This window comes from Xiphophorus maculatus, chromosome 9, assembly GCF_002775205.1.
Source record: "Xiphophorus maculatus strain JP 163 A chromosome 9, X_maculatus-5.0-male, whole genome shotgun sequence".
Lineage (NCBI taxonomy): Eukaryota > Metazoa > Chordata > Actinopteri > Cyprinodontiformes > Poeciliidae > Xiphophorus > Xiphophorus maculatus.
This window is the reverse complement of record NC_036451.1, coordinates 25,031,721-25,048,738: the sequence shown is the minus strand read 5'-3', so window position 1 is coordinate 25,048,738 and position 17,018 is coordinate 25,031,721. Positions and strand designations below refer to the sequence as shown.

General features: G+C 42.0%; 3 protein-coding genes across 6 annotated transcripts in view; 1 reads left to right on the top strand and 2 right to left on the bottom strand.

The window, feature by feature from the left end:
* Positions 1-945: 945 nt before the first annotated feature.
* Positions 946-7,289, bottom strand: bivm (basic, immunoglobulin-like variable motif containing). Of its 3 annotated transcripts, none has more exons than XM_005804431.2 (10): positions 7,040-7,289; positions 6,240-6,773; positions 5,983-6,112; positions 4,545-4,640; positions 3,602-3,706; positions 3,407-3,501; positions 3,201-3,333; positions 3,000-3,083; positions 2,825-2,921; positions 946-2,140 (listed from the first exon to the last, which is right to left on the bottom strand). In XM_005804431.2, exons 2-10 carry the CDS (start codon positions 6,721-6,723, stop codon positions 1,835-1,837), a joined length of 1,530 nt encoding a protein of 509 aa, XP_005804488.1. In that variant the 5' UTR covers positions 6,724-6,773; positions 7,040-7,289; the 3' UTR covers positions 946-1,834. The 3 variants fall into 3 exon arrangements, with proteins under 3 accessions (XP_005804488.1, XP_023195939.1, XP_023195938.1); XM_023340171.1 differs by having other exon boundaries at positions 6,240-6,768; XM_023340170.1 differs by lacking the exon at positions 7,040-7,289 and adding an exon at positions 6,928-7,023.
* A 297-nt stretch (positions 7,290-7,586) lies between these two features.
* Positions 7,587-12,445, top strand: LOC102220343 (inosine-uridine preferring nucleoside hydrolase-like). Its single transcript, XM_005804456.3, has 6 exons — positions 7,587-7,693; positions 9,639-9,840; positions 9,958-10,140; positions 10,212-10,323; positions 10,398-10,534; positions 11,103-12,445. The coding sequence occupies exons 2-6, from the start codon at positions 9,658-9,660 to the stop codon at positions 11,466-11,468; spliced, it is 981 nt and encodes a 326-aa protein (XP_005804513.1). The 5' UTR covers positions 7,587-7,693; positions 9,639-9,657; the 3' UTR covers positions 11,469-12,445.
* A 942-nt stretch (positions 12,446-13,387) lies between these two features.
* tmem131 (transmembrane protein 131) overlaps positions 13,388-17,018 on the bottom strand; it is a 38,188-nt gene continuing 34,557 nt past the window's right edge. For both annotated transcript variants that reach the window (XM_014470774.2, XM_023340196.1), the window contains exons 37-41: positions 15,710-15,825; positions 15,141-15,222; positions 14,934-15,037; positions 14,694-14,836; positions 13,388-14,600 (exon numbers count right to left, since the gene is read on the bottom strand). In XM_014470774.2, coding sequence (XP_014326260.2) covers positions 14,322-14,600; positions 14,694-14,836; positions 14,934-15,037; positions 15,141-15,222; positions 15,710-15,825 — 724 coding nt within the window. In that variant the 3' untranslated portion in view covers positions 13,388-14,321. The remainder of the gene's footprint in view (positions 14,601-14,693; positions 14,837-14,933; positions 15,038-15,140; positions 15,223-15,709; positions 15,826-17,018) is intronic.

Sequence of the window (17,018 nt, the reverse complement as noted above, 5' to 3'; positions counted from 1 at the left end):
GCTGTTGTAGCCAGGTATGAATACTTCTGCACGGCACTGTCACTTGTAGAGAGAGAAATTGGACAGCTTCATGGTGTTATTTTAAAAAAAATCTGATTTTATTGTAAAATGAATAACTATGAGAATCCCACGTGAACAGGCTTGCTTAATCACATCTGTGTTAGCTGAAACACAGATGGCATCACAATGCTGCAAACCAAACCGTGTTCACAGAAATGAAAACATGAGGATCAAATTTTTAAAGAGATGTGACACGCATGTACAGCTCTTAAAAAAAAACAACAAAAAAAAACCATGACGATCCACATATCTGTTACTGGAGGATTTCACAAATCACGGCAGAACGTTGGCCGCTTTCACAACACTGTGACTGGACGCCATTTCCACTGAACTAAACCACTGCGAACCAGGCGAGCGACATTTCCACTGACTGTACCTGTACAATAAACACTGTTGGTGCGTCATTTCTGAACCAAACGGGATTGTGGGTAATGCTGTTGTGCGTTTTCTAGGCAGAACTAGCTCTATATGAAGCCCACAGTACCACTGCAGCCAGGTTAGGGTGAAGAGAAAGACCTGGGACTGTGTTCACACCAATGTGTCCACGATAAAGAGATGATGGCTAAGAACAGCAGTGATTGAACTAAAAAAAAATTCTAGCGTTTTGATGTTTAAAGTAGGTTTTTAAACCTTCAAAAGTGTTGATGCGACTGTTTGCTTCTGAAGCTTTACCAAACACTCGTCAAACTTTACCAAACACATGTGGCCATTGTAGATGGAGAAAAAAAAAGTAAATATCTGCCAAAAGACATTTCAGATTAATCTCAGAATTTTTCGGGAAAAAAAAATTTCAAAAGTTTAAAATTTCCTAGAAAAAAACTGAAATTTTGAGATCTCTGAAATTTTCTAGAACAAACTTGGGAATTTTGAGTTTCAAAAAGTAGAAAATGTTTGGCTTTTCAAACTCTGAATTTTCCTTGTTTTTTTCTATAAATGTTCTGAGATTAATCTCAAAATTTGGGTTTTTTGGAATTCAGAAATTTCCTCGTCTTTCTAGCACATTCCTGACATTGATCTAAAAATTCCTGTTTTTTGGCGGAAATGTTCTTTTCTTTCTCCATCTACAACAGCCCTATTACGCTAACGTAGTAAATTCTTCCCTCCTCATGATTTGCCATTATTTTTTATGAATGTTGCAAAAGATGACAGTGTTTGTGTCTCTATTCCCTGTCCATGGACCGGAAACTAATATTCAAAACAGTTAAGATTGAGTCTTCTTCATTCAGTGATAACCTTCATGCCGAAGAGTGTTGATGTCAGCGCAAGTTCTAGAGCTGACCAAAAAAAGTTCGGATGGGATTTTAAGACCAGTTAGGCTTCTATTCGGACTGGAATTTGTCTGTTTCCAGTGGCTGGAGAAGTCTTGGTTCACCTTCTCCCCTTGCTAGGTCGCTTGTGGAAAACAAGGAAATCCTTTGGCAGTGCTAAGATGAAATAGTGGAAACGTATATTTTGAAGCTGCTGTAGCCTTTGGGTCACCCCTGAAACCGGAAAAATAGAGTCACAGCTTAGGGGGTTGTTCGTGTTTGTGGGGACACAAAACAGGAAAAAGGATTTTAGATGTGATGAGGTCAAAGGAATGCCCAATACCAACAAAGACCTTTAAACGCTATTTAAATATTTCCTAAAAACTACGAATAAACGCTGTTAAAACAATGAGCTGAACCAACACTTTGCAAGGTTTTTTACGGGGCCTATCCTTTAGAATCATCTGCTCTGTGTTTTGTCGTCGGTTGTCACGACGTCCCGCCCCTGAATGTCCACAGGAAGCGTCTCAGTCTGTGATGTCCTCCTCCAGGTCGCTCTCGGGGGAGCTCCTCTGTCTGTACTCCGTGGTGTTGGACAGCCGTTTCCAGCTGCAGGTGTCCTTCTGACTCCCCATGCTCTGCGAGCGTCCCAGCTGGGTCAGACGCTTGGACGGCGTCCTCTCCTCCAAGTCGTCGGCCACGCTGCCGTGGTCCCGGTCTGAGGCCGGCTGATGGAAGTCGTGGCGCAGGTTCTCCAGGTTTAGAGCCCAGGGGCCGAGCTTCTGCCAGTTCACCCTCTGGAAGGCCATGATGCAGTGCAGGTTGCCGCCCACCTGTCACACACGTTGTTCAGAGAGGCACCACTTCAACGTGGAACGCAGCAGGGCTCCTACGTTGTACCTTTTTTATTATTGGCTATTTTAAAAGTTTGATTTAAAATAGGCAAACTCATTTTAGTATAGGAAGAACCAAAGATTATGGTGACTGAAAAGGAGGCCTTCTATGCTCAAAGACTGGGAGCTCAACAAAAAATCAATAGTACAAAAAAAAAACAGTGGCAACAGAAAAAATGGTCAAAAAGAAGTAAGGAAGGAAGGAGGATAGGAAGAAAGTAGACCAGGAAATAAGGAAGTAAGGAAGACGAGGCAAGAGGAAGGAAGCAAGAAAGGAAAGAAGAATAGAAACAAAGACAAAGGAAGGAAGGAAAGAAAGAAACAAAGGAAGGAAGAAAAAAGGAAGGGAGCATAGCAGCAAATAAAGGGAAAAGAGAAAGAAGGAGGGAAAGACAAAGGAAGGAAACTAGGTAGGAAGGAAGAATGAAGCAAGTTGGACATGAAGGAAGGAAGTAGAACAGGCAGGAAAGAAGTCATGAAGGAAGGACGAAAGAGAGAAAAATACTTTCAATACTAATACAGATCCGATATTACGAACAATAACTAAAATCATTCGCAATATCCCAACTTATCCAGCCACTGTAGGAACCCTGATGAAAATGTGCCAAGCGTTAGAACAGGAACCTTTTTGGTCTTGCGGCGCTGCAGTCCCCGCTCTGTGTGGCGGATGTCCAGGTACTCTGGATTCTGCGTGTTGAGGTCGGTCACGATGTCCATCCATCTGCACAGAGAAGGTCCTGATCAGCAGCTCAGCAGGAGAGACGGTTACATTTCCCTACTGAACCAAAGAGAAACCTACTTTTTACAGTGGATCGCTGGATGTTTCCTACTGGGCTCGCCGATTAAGATCCAGTGCTCCATTTCATTTGTGGGCAGAGGACCCCTTCACACAGGAGACAAGCAGTCAGTCTCTTATGACGATGTTGACCGAAGGTCTTTGGACTCAGAAAAGCTGAAAGTGATGGCATTCTTCTACGAGATGAAGAGTCACATGACCAACCTGTAGGCCTTTGCTGCTTTCAGTGGCGTAGCCTCGAAGCCCACTGGGCAGAAGTAATGGTTCTGACAGTGGTAAATGTAGGCCATGGACTCATCCTTCAAGCCTTGGGTCAGCTTCATCAGCGCACCTTCAGCTACAGAGCAGAGAGCAGCTGTTACTCCTCTAACATTACTCCTCCAGCAGGTCTCCGCAGACGGGAAACTCACCCGTTTCTCCAGCCGTCTTGTGTTTACCGTGAGGTTTGTACAAAATGTAGGAGCAACCTCGCACTCGGAAATTGTCGTTGAGTTGCCTGAACCACCTGTAAGGAGGGGTTGGGAGAAAAAGGGATCGGACTGCTTGAGAAGGTGTAATAAATACTTTTCTTTTGCTAAAAACTAGGAGGGAAACCATTTGTGTACCGCATCAACGTGGCATTGCCGGTGAAGGGGCCAAACTTGATGTCTTCGAAAGGCGGCTGGAAGCCCAGAATGTGCAGCGCCTCCTCCTGAGAGATGGGCGAAAGGCTAGCCAAGCCAATAGTGAACATGAAGTTAAACGGAGATGATTGTTTTCACACATAAAACTCTCATATTCAGCAAGTACAACTCCATATTCCTTACACAACCAGACAGCTTGTGAGGGGCTGATTTCTCAAGATTAACTTGGCATTCACCCAACATCTACATACTGACCAGGACCAACAAAAAAATTCCCCTATTGTTTCTTTTTCATAAACAGCAGAAATCACTTTACTTTTGATTGGTACTGTTGAATAGTTCCTACTGTTAAATGGAAATGTCACGACCCAGAAAGAAGGCACCCATAATTTATTGTTTAGCATCAATCATCACTGCCCACAAGAGATCTCTGCACTTCACGGTGACACAACACAGCTGGATCTGGTTACAAGTAGTTTGGTTTTCAAGCTGTTTAAGGTTCTTCTTGCTCCTGCTTTCATATTGGTCCAACAGGATAAAGATCTAGGATCATGGAAAAACATTTAACAACAACATGCCGATGTTGTTTTCTTATTGTTTGGACTCAGGACTAACACTTTGATGGTCCAGAGTCTTCATTTTAATCTTGCGTAGATTCAAGGCTTCCTGAGTCAAGATGTGACGGGGTCTCTGCCCACAGACTTGGTCTGTCACCCCACTGTTTGCCAGATTAGCGACTTTTTCGGTAAATTTAGCGCACTCACTACAAGAACAATTGGAATCGGCAGGTCCAGGTTCGAAAAATGCATCCAAGCATAATTTGGGTGTTCTTAGTGCAAAGCTAATTGGATTAGACATTGAAAACATGGGCAGGGTTCAGAAGTCTCGCACTAAATGAGACCGGAGCGACTCCCAAGCCGCTCACCTTCCTGCACCCAGAGTGCTGTACAGGAAGTTCCAACAGGACACCAGCGAGGAGATGCCACAAGACGTCTTGTACTGCGGCCGGCTGATGCAGTACCTGCAGGAACAGAGACGTAAAGGGTTAACATGACGGAGAAACGTCGTCTCACATGAAGCAGGTACAACGGCTCAAATAAACATAAAGATAAACAAGGAGGCAGAAAAAAAACCACTAGTTGATAAATAAATTCAAATTTATAGTAAGCCATCAGACTGTCTGAAATGGATCTACGGTATTTAAAGTATTGTCCAGTAATAACCCCAGCCTCTTATGTAGCCTGCTAACAGTGCCTAGCAGAAGTGTTCAGAGTTCTTGCATTTTTCCACATTACAAGCACAAATGTCACTACATTATTCTCATATTAGCCTACAATTACAAAGTGGATGCAATTATAAAGTGGAGCACATTTTCAACCTCTTTCATCTGACACCTCTAAATAAAATCCAATTACCTTATTGGTACACTGGTCTACATTTGTATAGTTTAATTTATAAATGCAGCTTTTTTTGTGCCAAATGTAAATGTCTGAAACACATGTAAAACACTAATCAACAGTGCATATCACCAAGAAAACGCTACCACATTATGATACATGGTGGCGGCAGCAGCAGCATCATGATCAGCAAAACAGGCAAAAGATTTCAGTCTCTAGGCTGGTACAGACATCCCAACAAAAGACTTTCAGCTGGTTTTGTCTCAGAATAGCCGAATACATACAATGTTTTTTCAGATGTTTTATTTGCAAACAATTTTTGAGAACCATGCATCAGATTTCCTCCTCTGCACAATTATGCACTAACTTTTGTTGGTCTGTCGCATTAAAAATATTACAACGTTTGAGGCTTTAAGGAGGAAAGTTTTGTGTTTTCCAGGCACATGGTGCCAATTTAGAGCACAATCAAGTAACTGCGTTAACTGCAGTTGTTATAAAATGCTGAATATATCAAATATGATTTAAAAGAAATGTTAACACCTTGAAATTAGGCCACTGTCGCTTTAAAAACTCCTGCTCTTTCTGAATCTGCGCCTTCAGGAAGTCCTCACAACATGTCTCTGCTGGCTAGTCTGAAGGATCTGAGTGAGGAAACTGCAGCTCGGAGGAGGAGCTGCGTCTCAAAGGTGGAGCTAGGCCCAATCAGGTGTTTTTCACAGCTGAATGGTTGTCATGGAAATTAAAGGATTTCTCACACATGCTTGAAAGAATCAAGAAAACACTCCAGTTATGTTCTGGATGAAGGAATAACATTATAATGATGTGGAGCTAAAAAAAAGAAAAAAAAGAAGTGGATTTTACATAATACTTCTCCTATAAATTGGCACAATATGATACATTTTAATGAACGTAAAGGGAACTGCAAGTTTTTTGCTAAGACGACAAAGGAACAGAGTTCAATGTTACCATCTTCTGAGGTCCAGCACTTTCCTCTGCTTGATCTCCTCCAGGGATGCAAGAACAGGGACATCCTGCAGATTCCTGCTGGGTCTGTCTGAAGCCCTCATCTTCTTAGAGCTGCATTTCTTCCCATTGCCTGAAAAAAATAGGGCACAAGATTATTGGACCAACACTGTCCAATAAGTATAGAGTTGATATGGAAGATGTTGAACTAGCATAACGACCATACAGCCAATTAAAGAAGATAATTATGGTAAGCTCACTGGTTCTTATTTTCCTAGTGAATACGGTATTAAAGTCCGCTGTGTCAATCTCCCAGGCCAGAAGAGGCTTAGCGTGGCCGGAGGACACCTCATCCACGTCGCAGTCCCCGTCTGACCCCACAGGACCCCCTCCAGTGTGACCGCCGCTGAAGTCCGAGGAGGCTTTGGGCTTCCCGAGCGGGGCCCCGTCCTCCTGCTTGTTCCTGGCCACCTTCGGCGGACAGCAGTACACGGAGGCCGCCTGGTTGAGCAAAGCGTAGTCGGAGCAGACCGTGTAGAACTTTTCCCGGGAGTGCGTGACCGGGCAGGTCCACTGCAGGTGAAGCTCAGCACTCGAAGCCCGCCTCAGCCTCGCGGCGTCCCGGGCGAGAGAGCTGATCAGCCCGTGGTCCTCCTCCTCCTCTCCATCCGCGGGCCTCCGCAGCTCCGACCGCTCCGCGGGCCGGGGGAGGTTCGCTCCTTGACCTTCTGATGTGTTAGGCATCGGGGCGCTGCGTGCGGTGATGGGGGTGGCCGAGAAAGAGGGCGTCTTCTCTGGGGATAAAAGAGCAGAGCTGGAGGAAAGATGGAGGTGGTGTGGCAGACTCCTCACGCGGAGGTTACTTTCAACACATGAAAACAGAGATCCGACTCAGTTGTTTAACGCACAGCAAAGCAACATAATGAAAACAATTTAACAATACATTACCTATAGCCCAATGTAAAGGGGTTAAAGGTATTAGGAAACCAGAGAAAGAGCCCGGCTAGCCCGCCTGGTGCTAGCTGTGCGGCAATTAAACATTAACTAAACATCATGTCACCTGTGAAGCCGCAGCTGAGCGAGCGCAGCTACATCCCTCCTACTCTGGAGTTAGCTGGCATAAACAATACCCTGTAGTCGACGTGGTGGGTGTTTTGTTCTCTCGGCTGTTTCTAGGAACCCCGGAGGTCAGCTAACTGCTCGCCATTTTACACTGACATTTACCGAGCAATAACTCCGCCACCGTAAACAATTAACGCTGAAAATCCCGTTACTTCGCCCCACTGACCCGTATCTTCCTCCCAAGCAGGCTCACGGGACTGTACCATTCCAGAGACAACATTTTGGGGGGGGGGGACCCAAACAAATATTTCAAAAATAAAAACTATAATAAATGGAGTAAGAATAATACACGCACATCTAGTTAACATTTCAAAGCTTTTTAGTTTGAATAATATGATTTTTTTCATAACGTTAAATTTAAAATAAGCAGTATTTGTACATCACTGACGTCGAATCTCACCCCCCGCCGTCAGCTCGTATTGCAACGGGTCCACATTTTTAAACCAATCACAAGAAAGAACTCAGGTGGGTGTTTAAACGTTAAACCATACACTGAGGTAAGTCAGGTGTTTACTGACAATACTTTTTAAACAGTAGAAGTATAAGATAGGACGTATTATACTTCCTCAAGCATCTTTAAATTGGCAAAAGGGTAAGTTTATTAACATTTTCAAGCTACAGCAAATTATAGGTTGTGAGAGCTGTCAAAGATTGGGTTCTGCTTAGAATTATACAGCTTGACTTCTTATCTATTTTTGTTAACATACAACCATAAACTGTAATGTGTATTATTGAAGGGGAAAAACAATGCATAGATTCCAATTTATTTTGAAATAAAATAACTTTTTAAAAAAAAAAAAAAAAGGTTAGTCGGAATAAAATGCGATAAATATTTTCACACAAAACACTTGATTTTTATTAGACAAAAAGTGGGAAACAATGTATTCAGTAATTTTCTTGCCACCTTTCAGTTATGTGCTAATTTGCTAGTCTACTTCTAAAATATGTGGATATTTATGGGTGTATAAATATATGAAGCCTTTCAATGGATGTGAATACTTTTGCAAGGAAACGTAATTCCTAATACCCGACAATGTGTATTTCATCTGTGAGGCTTTTATTAGGAAATTGTAAACTGGTAGGTGTAACATCTTAGTGAGCCTGTACAGGAAAAATTGCAACACTGGGATCAAACATTAGCTTTGTAACCAAAAAGACTACACTTGTGGCTTATTGTTTACCAGAGAACAGAACAGTGCACTCTTCAATGATGTTAGATCTATAACCTGACATTCTCGCTGGACAAAAATAAGGACACAGAGAGACGGACTGAACGGAGAACTCTGCCCAGGGACAACTCCTTATCTCTGTCTCCGGACCAGTTCTAACGTGCTCCTTTGCAATTGCATATTTATTACATTGAGGCCTGGTTAAAGTTACAAATCATTTGCCTAGAAGGAGCAGCAAACAGAAAACACAGCTGTCAACACAGAGTCTCTTATTAAACAATGGTGTCATCCTGCATTTCCAGTTCCTGAGATTCTCTGGGTCAGCTTCCGACCCCCTGTGAGTCGTAAACTTCAGTTTTCGTGTCCCTCAAGGTCATAAAACTTTGAACTTTAGTCTTTGATCCACTCTCCTGCTAGGTGTCAGCTCTTATCTCCAGGCCGTCTGTCGGCTTGCTTCCTGCTTCTCCAAACGCCTTACACATAACACACACATTCCGAGAGGAGACATAGATTCTCACAGTCCTTAAAGTCTCCTAATCTTCAATATTTATATTTGTATTCATCTAAAAACCTAACAAATGACCTTTAAGGAATGAACCACAAAGGCCTCAAAGATCTAGGAAAGTTTTAAGCTCTTAAACTGTTGCAGGCGGTGGCGCTGCACCAAGAACCACTGAAGGAAATGACAGAAAAACCTCAGGAGAAGACAATGTAAATGTAAACAAAAATGGAGTAGTGTCAGATTTTAGCAGCTAGTGGATTTCTTTTTTGTCTTTGGTAAAAGAACTAGACCCATGTTTGTTTTGATTGTATTTACCCAGAATAAACATGGCTGGTCTGAATGCGCCATAAGTGTTATATAATAAATGAACTTGGCATAGTACATCCCATGACAGAGTGCTTTTTAAAGTACGGGTACCATCGTCTGTAGAACACACAAAGTTGTCTGTCCATAAATTATTTTATGACGCCCCTAGCATCTTGACGCCCCGGGCAACCGCTGATGTTTATATAATTGTTTAGACTGGCTCTTAAGAGACTTAATTTGACATTACATAAAACTTAGAATTCTTTCCTTTCCATGGACGTTTGCTTTGTTTTTATCACCTTTAAGATAAACTTAGAAAAATAACACTGATTTGGGGGTGCTGTGGTGGCGCAGGGGCAAAGCACCAGGCCACGAAGGAGGCCTTAGTCCTTGTGGTGATGGTTGCAGGTTCGAGTCCCGGCCTGGTGACATTTGCTGGAGGTCCTCCCCCTCTCTCATTACCCCCTTTCATGTCAAACTACTTTCAAATAAAGGCCATTAGAGCCAAAAAAAACACAAGCAAACACTGATTTACTTCTTGGTATGTTTGGCGTGTCCAGGATCACAACAAGGTGAACCATGGCAAACAAGTTGGTGATCATCGACACAGACTGCGGCATTGACGACGCTCAGGCCATAATGATGGCCTTGGCGGCGCCCAACCTGGAGGTCCTGGCTGTGACCTGCGTGTTTGGGAACGCCGCGGTGGAGAACGTGTGTCAGAACGTTCTGCGGGTTCTCTCTGTCTGCGAGCGCCAGGGGGTGCGTCAGTTGGAGAAGAACCTGAAGAAGAATTACATGCCAATGTTTTAGAATAAAAGTTTACAGTCCTTATTCAAGGCTTTCCGTTTCCCGTCCTTTCTGCTTTAATTCCTGCAGATTCCAGTGTTTCAAGGCAGTGCTGGTCCTCTTGTTGGAGTCAGTAACCCATTCAGTGACCACTTTGGAGTTGATGGACTTGGGGATGTGATAGAAGACAGAGATCCTCAGTGGAAGGAGAAAATTCAACAGGAGCATGCTGTCGATGCCATGATTAGATTGGCATCTAAATATGAGAATCAGGTGAGAAGTCCCAGTATTTTTATGTGTGTGTGGGCGACTCTCTGGCGTTTCTAAACCCCTAACCCCCACAGGTCTCCTTGGTGGCCCTGGGCCCGCTCACCAACCTGGCGCTGGCCGTCAGACTGGATCCACGCTTTCCCCAAAAGCTCGGAGAGCTCTTCATCATGGGAGGAAACATGGAGGGTATGGAAGCAGGAGTTCAAATGCTGCCATGTGTGAGACGACTGGCCTCGAAACGCTCACTTCTGTTACTGCAGGAAAGGGGAACGTGACCGTCTGTGCAGAGTTCAACTTTGCAGCGGATCCAGAGTCGGCTTACATTGTTCTAGAAGAGTTCGTCTGCCCTACTTACCTCGCTACGTGGGAATACTCTGGCAGAAATGCCCTGACTTGGGTAGGCTGATCAAAGAGTGTCTTGTAAAACGATTTTACGCTCCATAAGTGTTTCCATGACAAAAACAAGAAAAGTTGAAGGGGCACGAATACTTTTGCGAGGTATCGTAAATGAAAACTACTCTGGATGGTGATGTTATGATGGCATATTATGACCAGATAGATTTAAAAAGGAGTAAATTTCTGCCCAAAAAAACGCCTTTCTTTTTTTAGATTAATCTCAGAACAGTTTAAGTTTAAGTCTTAAATGGTTGACTTTAGAAACTCAGAAAATTAAAAAAAAGAGAGAGAAAAAAAATCTATTTTTGAAACTTCAGTGTGGAAATTAATCACAGATTAAATATTTCTTTGATTAATATAAAAAGTTAGTTTTTCCTCTCAAATTTTTGACATTTGAAATTCAGAAATGTCCTCGTCTTTCCAGAACATTTCAGACTTTAATCTAAAAATTCCAGTTTCATTTATTTTAATTTCTTTTTTGCAGAAACGTACTCCTCTTTTTTTCCAATCTACCTTTGCCCTAAAGCGCAGTCGTCTGACCCAACAACCCACATCCCATTGTTTCGCAGGAGTTCTTTGAAGAGCTGGTCAACCAGGACTTCCCGGCGGCCCGCTTCATGAAGACGGTGACGTCGAAGTGTTGGGCCTACTCCAAAGAAGCCATGAAGAACAAGAGAGACGTGTACTTCGGGCCTGGCTTTGTCTCTTACGACTCCTACGCGATGGCGGCCTGCGTGGACGGCGGCACCGTGCTGGAGAGCATCGAGTGCCCGGTGCGCGTGGAGCTGCAGGGCTCCATGAGCCGCGGCATGTTGGTGCTGGATCGCACAAAGTCTCTGAAGAAGAGCCACGCCGTGAGGGTCATGTCTAAATGTGATGTGAAGAAGCTTGGTCGGCTCCTAATGGAGTCCCTCAAACAACCGCCGAGGAAGTAACCTGTTCGGCTGTAAGGTTTATTTTTCTTCTGACAATGCCTTCAAACGAGGGGCAAACTTTACAAGGATAAAAAAAAGTTTTTTTTAGCTACTAAACAAACATGGGTTATCATGAAAGACAAAACTTTGCGTTTCCTATTTCTAGTTAAACAAGATATATTTCAGTGAAAATATCACCCTAAAAAAATTGTTGTTTTTTAAAGTAATCTGCTGTGTGTTATTCTTGGAATCACTTGTTAAAGCCATTTCATTTAGAAAGTATTGGTGCTGAACACTTAATTTTTTATTTTTTTAAATTGTGCCTTAAATATAACATAGTAAAAAAAATCACATGTAAAAAAAAAAAAGATCAGTTTTAGATTTTAAAATCCAAGTTCATCATAAATTCCTTCTATAACAAGCGAAAGATTTCAAGAGGTGTAGTTTTTCCTTAGTGGTCCAGCAGAGGGCATTGTTGCATCATGCCGACATGTTTTTATCTTTTTGAGGAAGAGGAACAGCACACACTCTGAAGAGAACCAGCAGCTGCACCCTTGCAGCACTAGGCCAGATTCCAGATAGTATTTCATAAGCAAAAATAAACATCCAGACAAGAAAATCTAAAGATGTTTCCTCATAACCAGAGGAAGGTTGATGGGTCACTCTGCCCTTATTCGTGCTTAAAGTACTTATTAAAATATCCCGGAGAGAAATGGTACATGCCTTCAGGAATTCAATGCATCATCAATTCTTTCTACCTTATTCTACAAAAACATATTGAAGAATTGATTCTAATAAAATAAATGCATTAAAATGCACATAAAAGTAATGATGGAAAATGAAATGTAACTTTTACTCCACTTGTGTTTATTTGAGAGGATAAATCTTTTGTTTCTCTTCATAAACAAGGACTTCGGTTTCATACTCCCTTCTTGCTGACACTAAATATGTAAACTTTAGGGAAATTTAAAAAGAGAGCTAAAGAACATTATATGTCACAGTTGGCTTTGAGGTGTTCATTATGTTCATAAAAGACAGATTGGGGGAAGAAACTGTCTGGTTTTTGCAATAACTGCCAACCTGAAGGTAAAAGGTTTAAGCAGCTTGTGTCCAGGATGTGTGGGGTCTGCAGAGAAGTTAGCTTTCCTCTAGTTCTATTCAAAATAACAGCGGTCCAACATCGCTAATCAGATCAGCCACAGTTTGAGGCACAACTATTTCAAAACTTAAATAATTTATTAGCAAAACTAGTCAAAAGGTCAGTTTTAAAAAATAGATAAATAAAATAGAGTTGTCCTCAATGACATTCATTATGGGTAAAAAAGAAAAAAGAAAAAAAGTGAACAGGTAAGAGAAGTAATGACTCAAGTCTTACCTGAGCACTGACCTGAGTCTTCTACGCATTTCCTGGAAAGCAAAAATGCCAGACAAAAAATGTTTTTCATGAAAAACATTTAAAAACCACGATTCCCTTTTCTTTTACTTAAGTTATTAAGACCGGGTTCTGGTTCCATCTTGCTTGGACTTTCTCTGCAGTCAAGTTTCTCAAAGACATTTTTAAAGGCTTTTCTTTGTGTTCCTGTAATCACTGAAGTCTGATGAAGGAGAAGCAAATTTGGTCCAATGTAAACTTTAAAAAAAAAAAAAAGTTTAAATTCATTCATATCCGTTATGTGATCATCTGTGCTGATAATTTGTCAGATTTGTAATCAGCAAAACATTTAAAAATTGTTTCAGAAGCTAGACTTCTGATGCTTGAGGCAGATTATCACATTATGAACATATTCTTGTTATTCCAAGAAACTTCTTTACCTCGTATATTTCTGTCAGAACTTGTACAAACAATTCAATTTAGTTTATCTATTTAGTGCCAATTCACAACAAATGTCTCGAGACACTTTACAAAAAAAACCCTGAGTAAATCAAGGAAAAAACCCAGATTTTCTGCTGAAATCCTTTAATTAAATTTGCAGACAAACAAAGGCGATAAGAATACAGTTCAAACCCCAAACTGAGGAATTTAGTTTTACTTGATCGCTAGACCAAATAATTCCAGTTTAAAAATGGACAACATAAATGTTCCTAAAACTTTTATGGGATGGGTATACAAAAAAAAAAATTAAAACATCCAATACAAATCCAATTTTAGATTTTGTTTTTTTTTTTTAAAGATCCCTTCTGCCAATAAAAGTGCAATGATCCCGATGTGAATGACTGTACGTTTTGGCCTCTGAAATAAAGCTTTCTTTTCTTTTCTTTAATTAAGAAACCAATAAGAACTGAACTTAAATGTGGCCTCAAATAAGTTATTTAATACTAAACCTTTAGTGGCTCTGCCACGTTTCTGAGAAGGAATGCAGCATTAATAGCCTTTCTACGGCATTCGCGCACTGCCAAAAACACACATTGCCACCAAGTAATTTTGATCTAGTTTCCAGTGCAAATATCCCGTTACACTTGAAATAAGAAAAAAACTAACTTACAAGAACATTCTCAGCAAGATGACGGTAAAAGCACTAGTACTTTTTCCTTCAATATTAAGGACTTATTGGCTCAAAACAAACTTCTTTTTCTTGCTGAAAAGTTACTTGTAAGTTTCTTTTTTCTTATTTCAAGTATACCAAGATATTTGCACTAGAAACCAGAACAAAAAGGCATTGTGTTTTTACAGTGCGCTTATTTCAGGGGTCTCCTGTTAAAACAAACCCAAATAAAAAGTTAGCATCACTGCCCTCAGGAATAAAAAAGCTGCAGAGAAATAAACGTGGCGCTCATCCATGGCTCCCCGTAACGTTGCTGTCTGGAGGAGGGGGCGGGGCTTCTCTGATAGTAAAAGACTCGTGTAGCGTACGGGTAACTTTCGCCAGCTGCTGTTTAGTTGCTGGTATCAGACGAGCTGGGCCAGGGCTCGGAGCTGCGCCTGGTCAGAGTGGGAAGCCACGCGCTCCAGGGGTTGAAGGTCCTGCTCATCTCCGAGGGAGTCGTCGGCGACTGCGTCGGTGACGGGGCGGCGCCGCTCACCAGAGTGGTCAGAGCAGGCGAACCGGTCGACGGCGAGTACGGGTGCAGCGTGGAATCTGCGCCCGTTGACCAGATGGAGTTGCTGAAGGGCGTGGTGGCAGACCACGGGCTGCAAGTGTTTCCCAGGAACGACTGCGGCAAAAAAATCAAAACAAAAACAATGGAGTCACTGAACAGAGCGAGCCACGGCGGTGACGGAAAGCGCCGTGGTGGCGGGGAGCTTACGGCCGTCGGGGCGGTGGGCGATCCGGAGCTGCTGGGCCAGGAGTGCAGGGGGTCGCTGCTGGGCATGTCCCAGATGGCCGGGGTGAACTCAGGCCAGCTGGGCTGAGGCTCCGAAGGCTTTGGGAGATTCATCCCACTGAAAACTAAAGCAGATGCACGAGAAAGCACGGCGTGATTTTGGCTGGCTAACCGTGTTACGCAACATCCTGGTGTTGGCTCGGGATCAGGCGTGTGACGTACCTTGCGTCAGGTTGAAGGAGCTGTTGGGTCCGAAAGCAGAGAAAGAGTTGTCAGATTTGTAGTTTGGACTGCTGGCCGTGTTGATCGGACTCCATAATCCAGAGCTTCAGGAGGAAAGGGAGAAGAAAAGAAAAGAGAAGAAGAAAGTTAGGAATGGCGTGTAGATGCTTCCGACTGAATGTATGTTTTTTTTCTCTCTCTCCGTACCTGTCTGAGCTGTCGCTTTCCACTGACATCATGTTGGCCAGAGTCTTGGATTGGTTGTCGCCTTTACCCGGACCAGAGCCGCCTGCAGAGAACATCTAACCTTACTGCTGAGGCAAAGCCATCACTGAATCATAGATTCATTTAGTGGAAACAATCAAAATGAGAAAAAAACAAACAAACATGTTTTTCACACACACACAAAAACAAAGCTTTTAGCATCACATCGGTTTGTATACAGCAGCACTGGCATCGCGGCAGCACACGACTCATCAAAAGTTGAGTTTGTCATTCAAAATGGTTGAATCTGTTGCTCTTCTGTAAAAACTCAAGACTGCATTTTCCCAAAAACTCTGCATTTATGTGTAGCCGCTTCCAAATACAAGGGTCATCGCGTGAACACACTTACCCATGTGTGATTTTAATTGAATTTCTTATTTAACGGAAACACTGCAATTGCGAAATTGTGGTTTTTCCCGATATCAGCGGAATACGGAAAAAGTTCTGCGGGCATTTGCAACGGAAACACAGCTGCCGTTAGGGCTGAGGTATCTCGCTCGGTGCAAACTCACCTGGGCTTTTGTCGTAACCTGCGGCCACAGCGGCGAAGGTGGGGTTGCCGTTCTTGCCTGGAAGTGGCGCTCCTGCAGACGGCTTATTTCCCGGGGCCTTTTTCTGGTTCAGCTCGCTGGGAAAACAAAACAAAGGCAAATCTTTAGAAGCATTATCAAACTAATCCACCTTATTCATAAAGCAGCTTGTACAACGTTACTGAGAAGTTGACCCAACTCATGGCGGCAAGAAGACAATTAATAGCTACATTATTGATGAAAACTACAACAGCGTTAATGGGTTTCGTATCCTGTGGGATACTGAAAATTCACATGCTGTGGACCAGAGGGCCATCAACCACCTGCACTTCACATCGCTGGATACGTTTGAAAACAAACTAACGCAGGTATACAAAGTTCAAAATGGCGGACCGCATGGACAAAGACATACATTGTGAGGTATGAGTTGTTATTTTTTATATACATGCTGATGTGAGAGGACTTGCTTTTGTAAAATGTTGTTCTTTAAGAGTGATTTATTATATATATTTTCAAAAAAAAATATGAATTACATTTAAACAGCTTACATAACGAGATGTGAAGTGTCTGTATCCTGGGGGAGACGTTGCCCAGTTAGGGGTACAATAGAAGAACAGTTACACTCAAGTTTTCTTTTATTTTCAGTCATTAAGTTTATAGATAATCGCTATTCAAACAGTGCTTAAGCTTTATTTTACCTTCAAATGTACGTAGATTATTTTATTTTATTGTGTATTATGTATATTTTCAGGGTATTTTGGTGCAGATTTTCTAAGGGTAGAGGAAGACTGATCCTTGTACTGAGTCAGGTTCTGGTTCTGCTGGAGGTTTCTTCCTGTTAAAGGAGAGTTTTACCAATCCACTGTCACTACATGCATGCTGAATAAGAATGACTTCAATTGAATTTTTTTTAAACAAACGTCTCAAGTCAGTTAATTGCTGCTACATAAATTGAATTGATACTGAGTTGTGGTATTTTTACATTTTCAAATGCAAAACATACAAAAACAAGGTAGATTCATGCTTACAATATTTTAAAATTTGTTTCATAACTTATTACAAACATGCAAAAGAGTAATTTTTTTATACCCCAAACGCCTAGATACATCAGAAAATAGTAATGAAATAATTTTCAAATATAAAAATATGTGTCTGCTCATTAAGGCGTTATGATGCGGTTCATTTGTTCATGCACATCAACATGTTTCATCCCACTTTATTCACATTTAATTGTGCAGAAAACGTGATTATCTGAATGAATCAAACGTTTTCTAAGTAACCACCGTATTTG

Bases quoted from the DNA above. Each gene is read 5' to 3' on its own strand.
- bivm (XM_005804431.2), bottom strand. From the start codon at position 6,723: ATGCCTAACACATCAGAAGGTCAAGGAGCGAACCTCCCCCGGCCCGCG. The intron at 3,707-4,544 runs GTGAGCGGCTTG...TGGCTTGGCTAG, and splicing joins AGCACTCTGGGTGCAGGAAG to CCTTTCGCCCATCTCTCAGG. The intron at 3,334-3,406 runs GTGAGTTTCCCG...TCTGCTCTGTAG, and splicing joins CAAGACGGCTGGAGAAACGG to CTGAAGGTGCGCTGATGAAG.
- LOC102220343 (XM_005804456.3), top strand. From the start codon at position 9,658: ATGGCAAACAAGTTGGTGATCATCGACACAGACTGCGGCATTGACGAC. The intron at 10,141-10,211 runs GTGAGAAGTCCC...TAACCCCCACAG, and splicing joins CATCTAAATATGAGAATCAG to GTCTCCTTGGTGGCCCTGGG. The intron at 10,324-10,397 runs GTATGGAAGCAG...CTGTTACTGCAG, and splicing joins CATGGGAGGAAACATGGAGG to GAAAGGGGAACGTGACCGTC.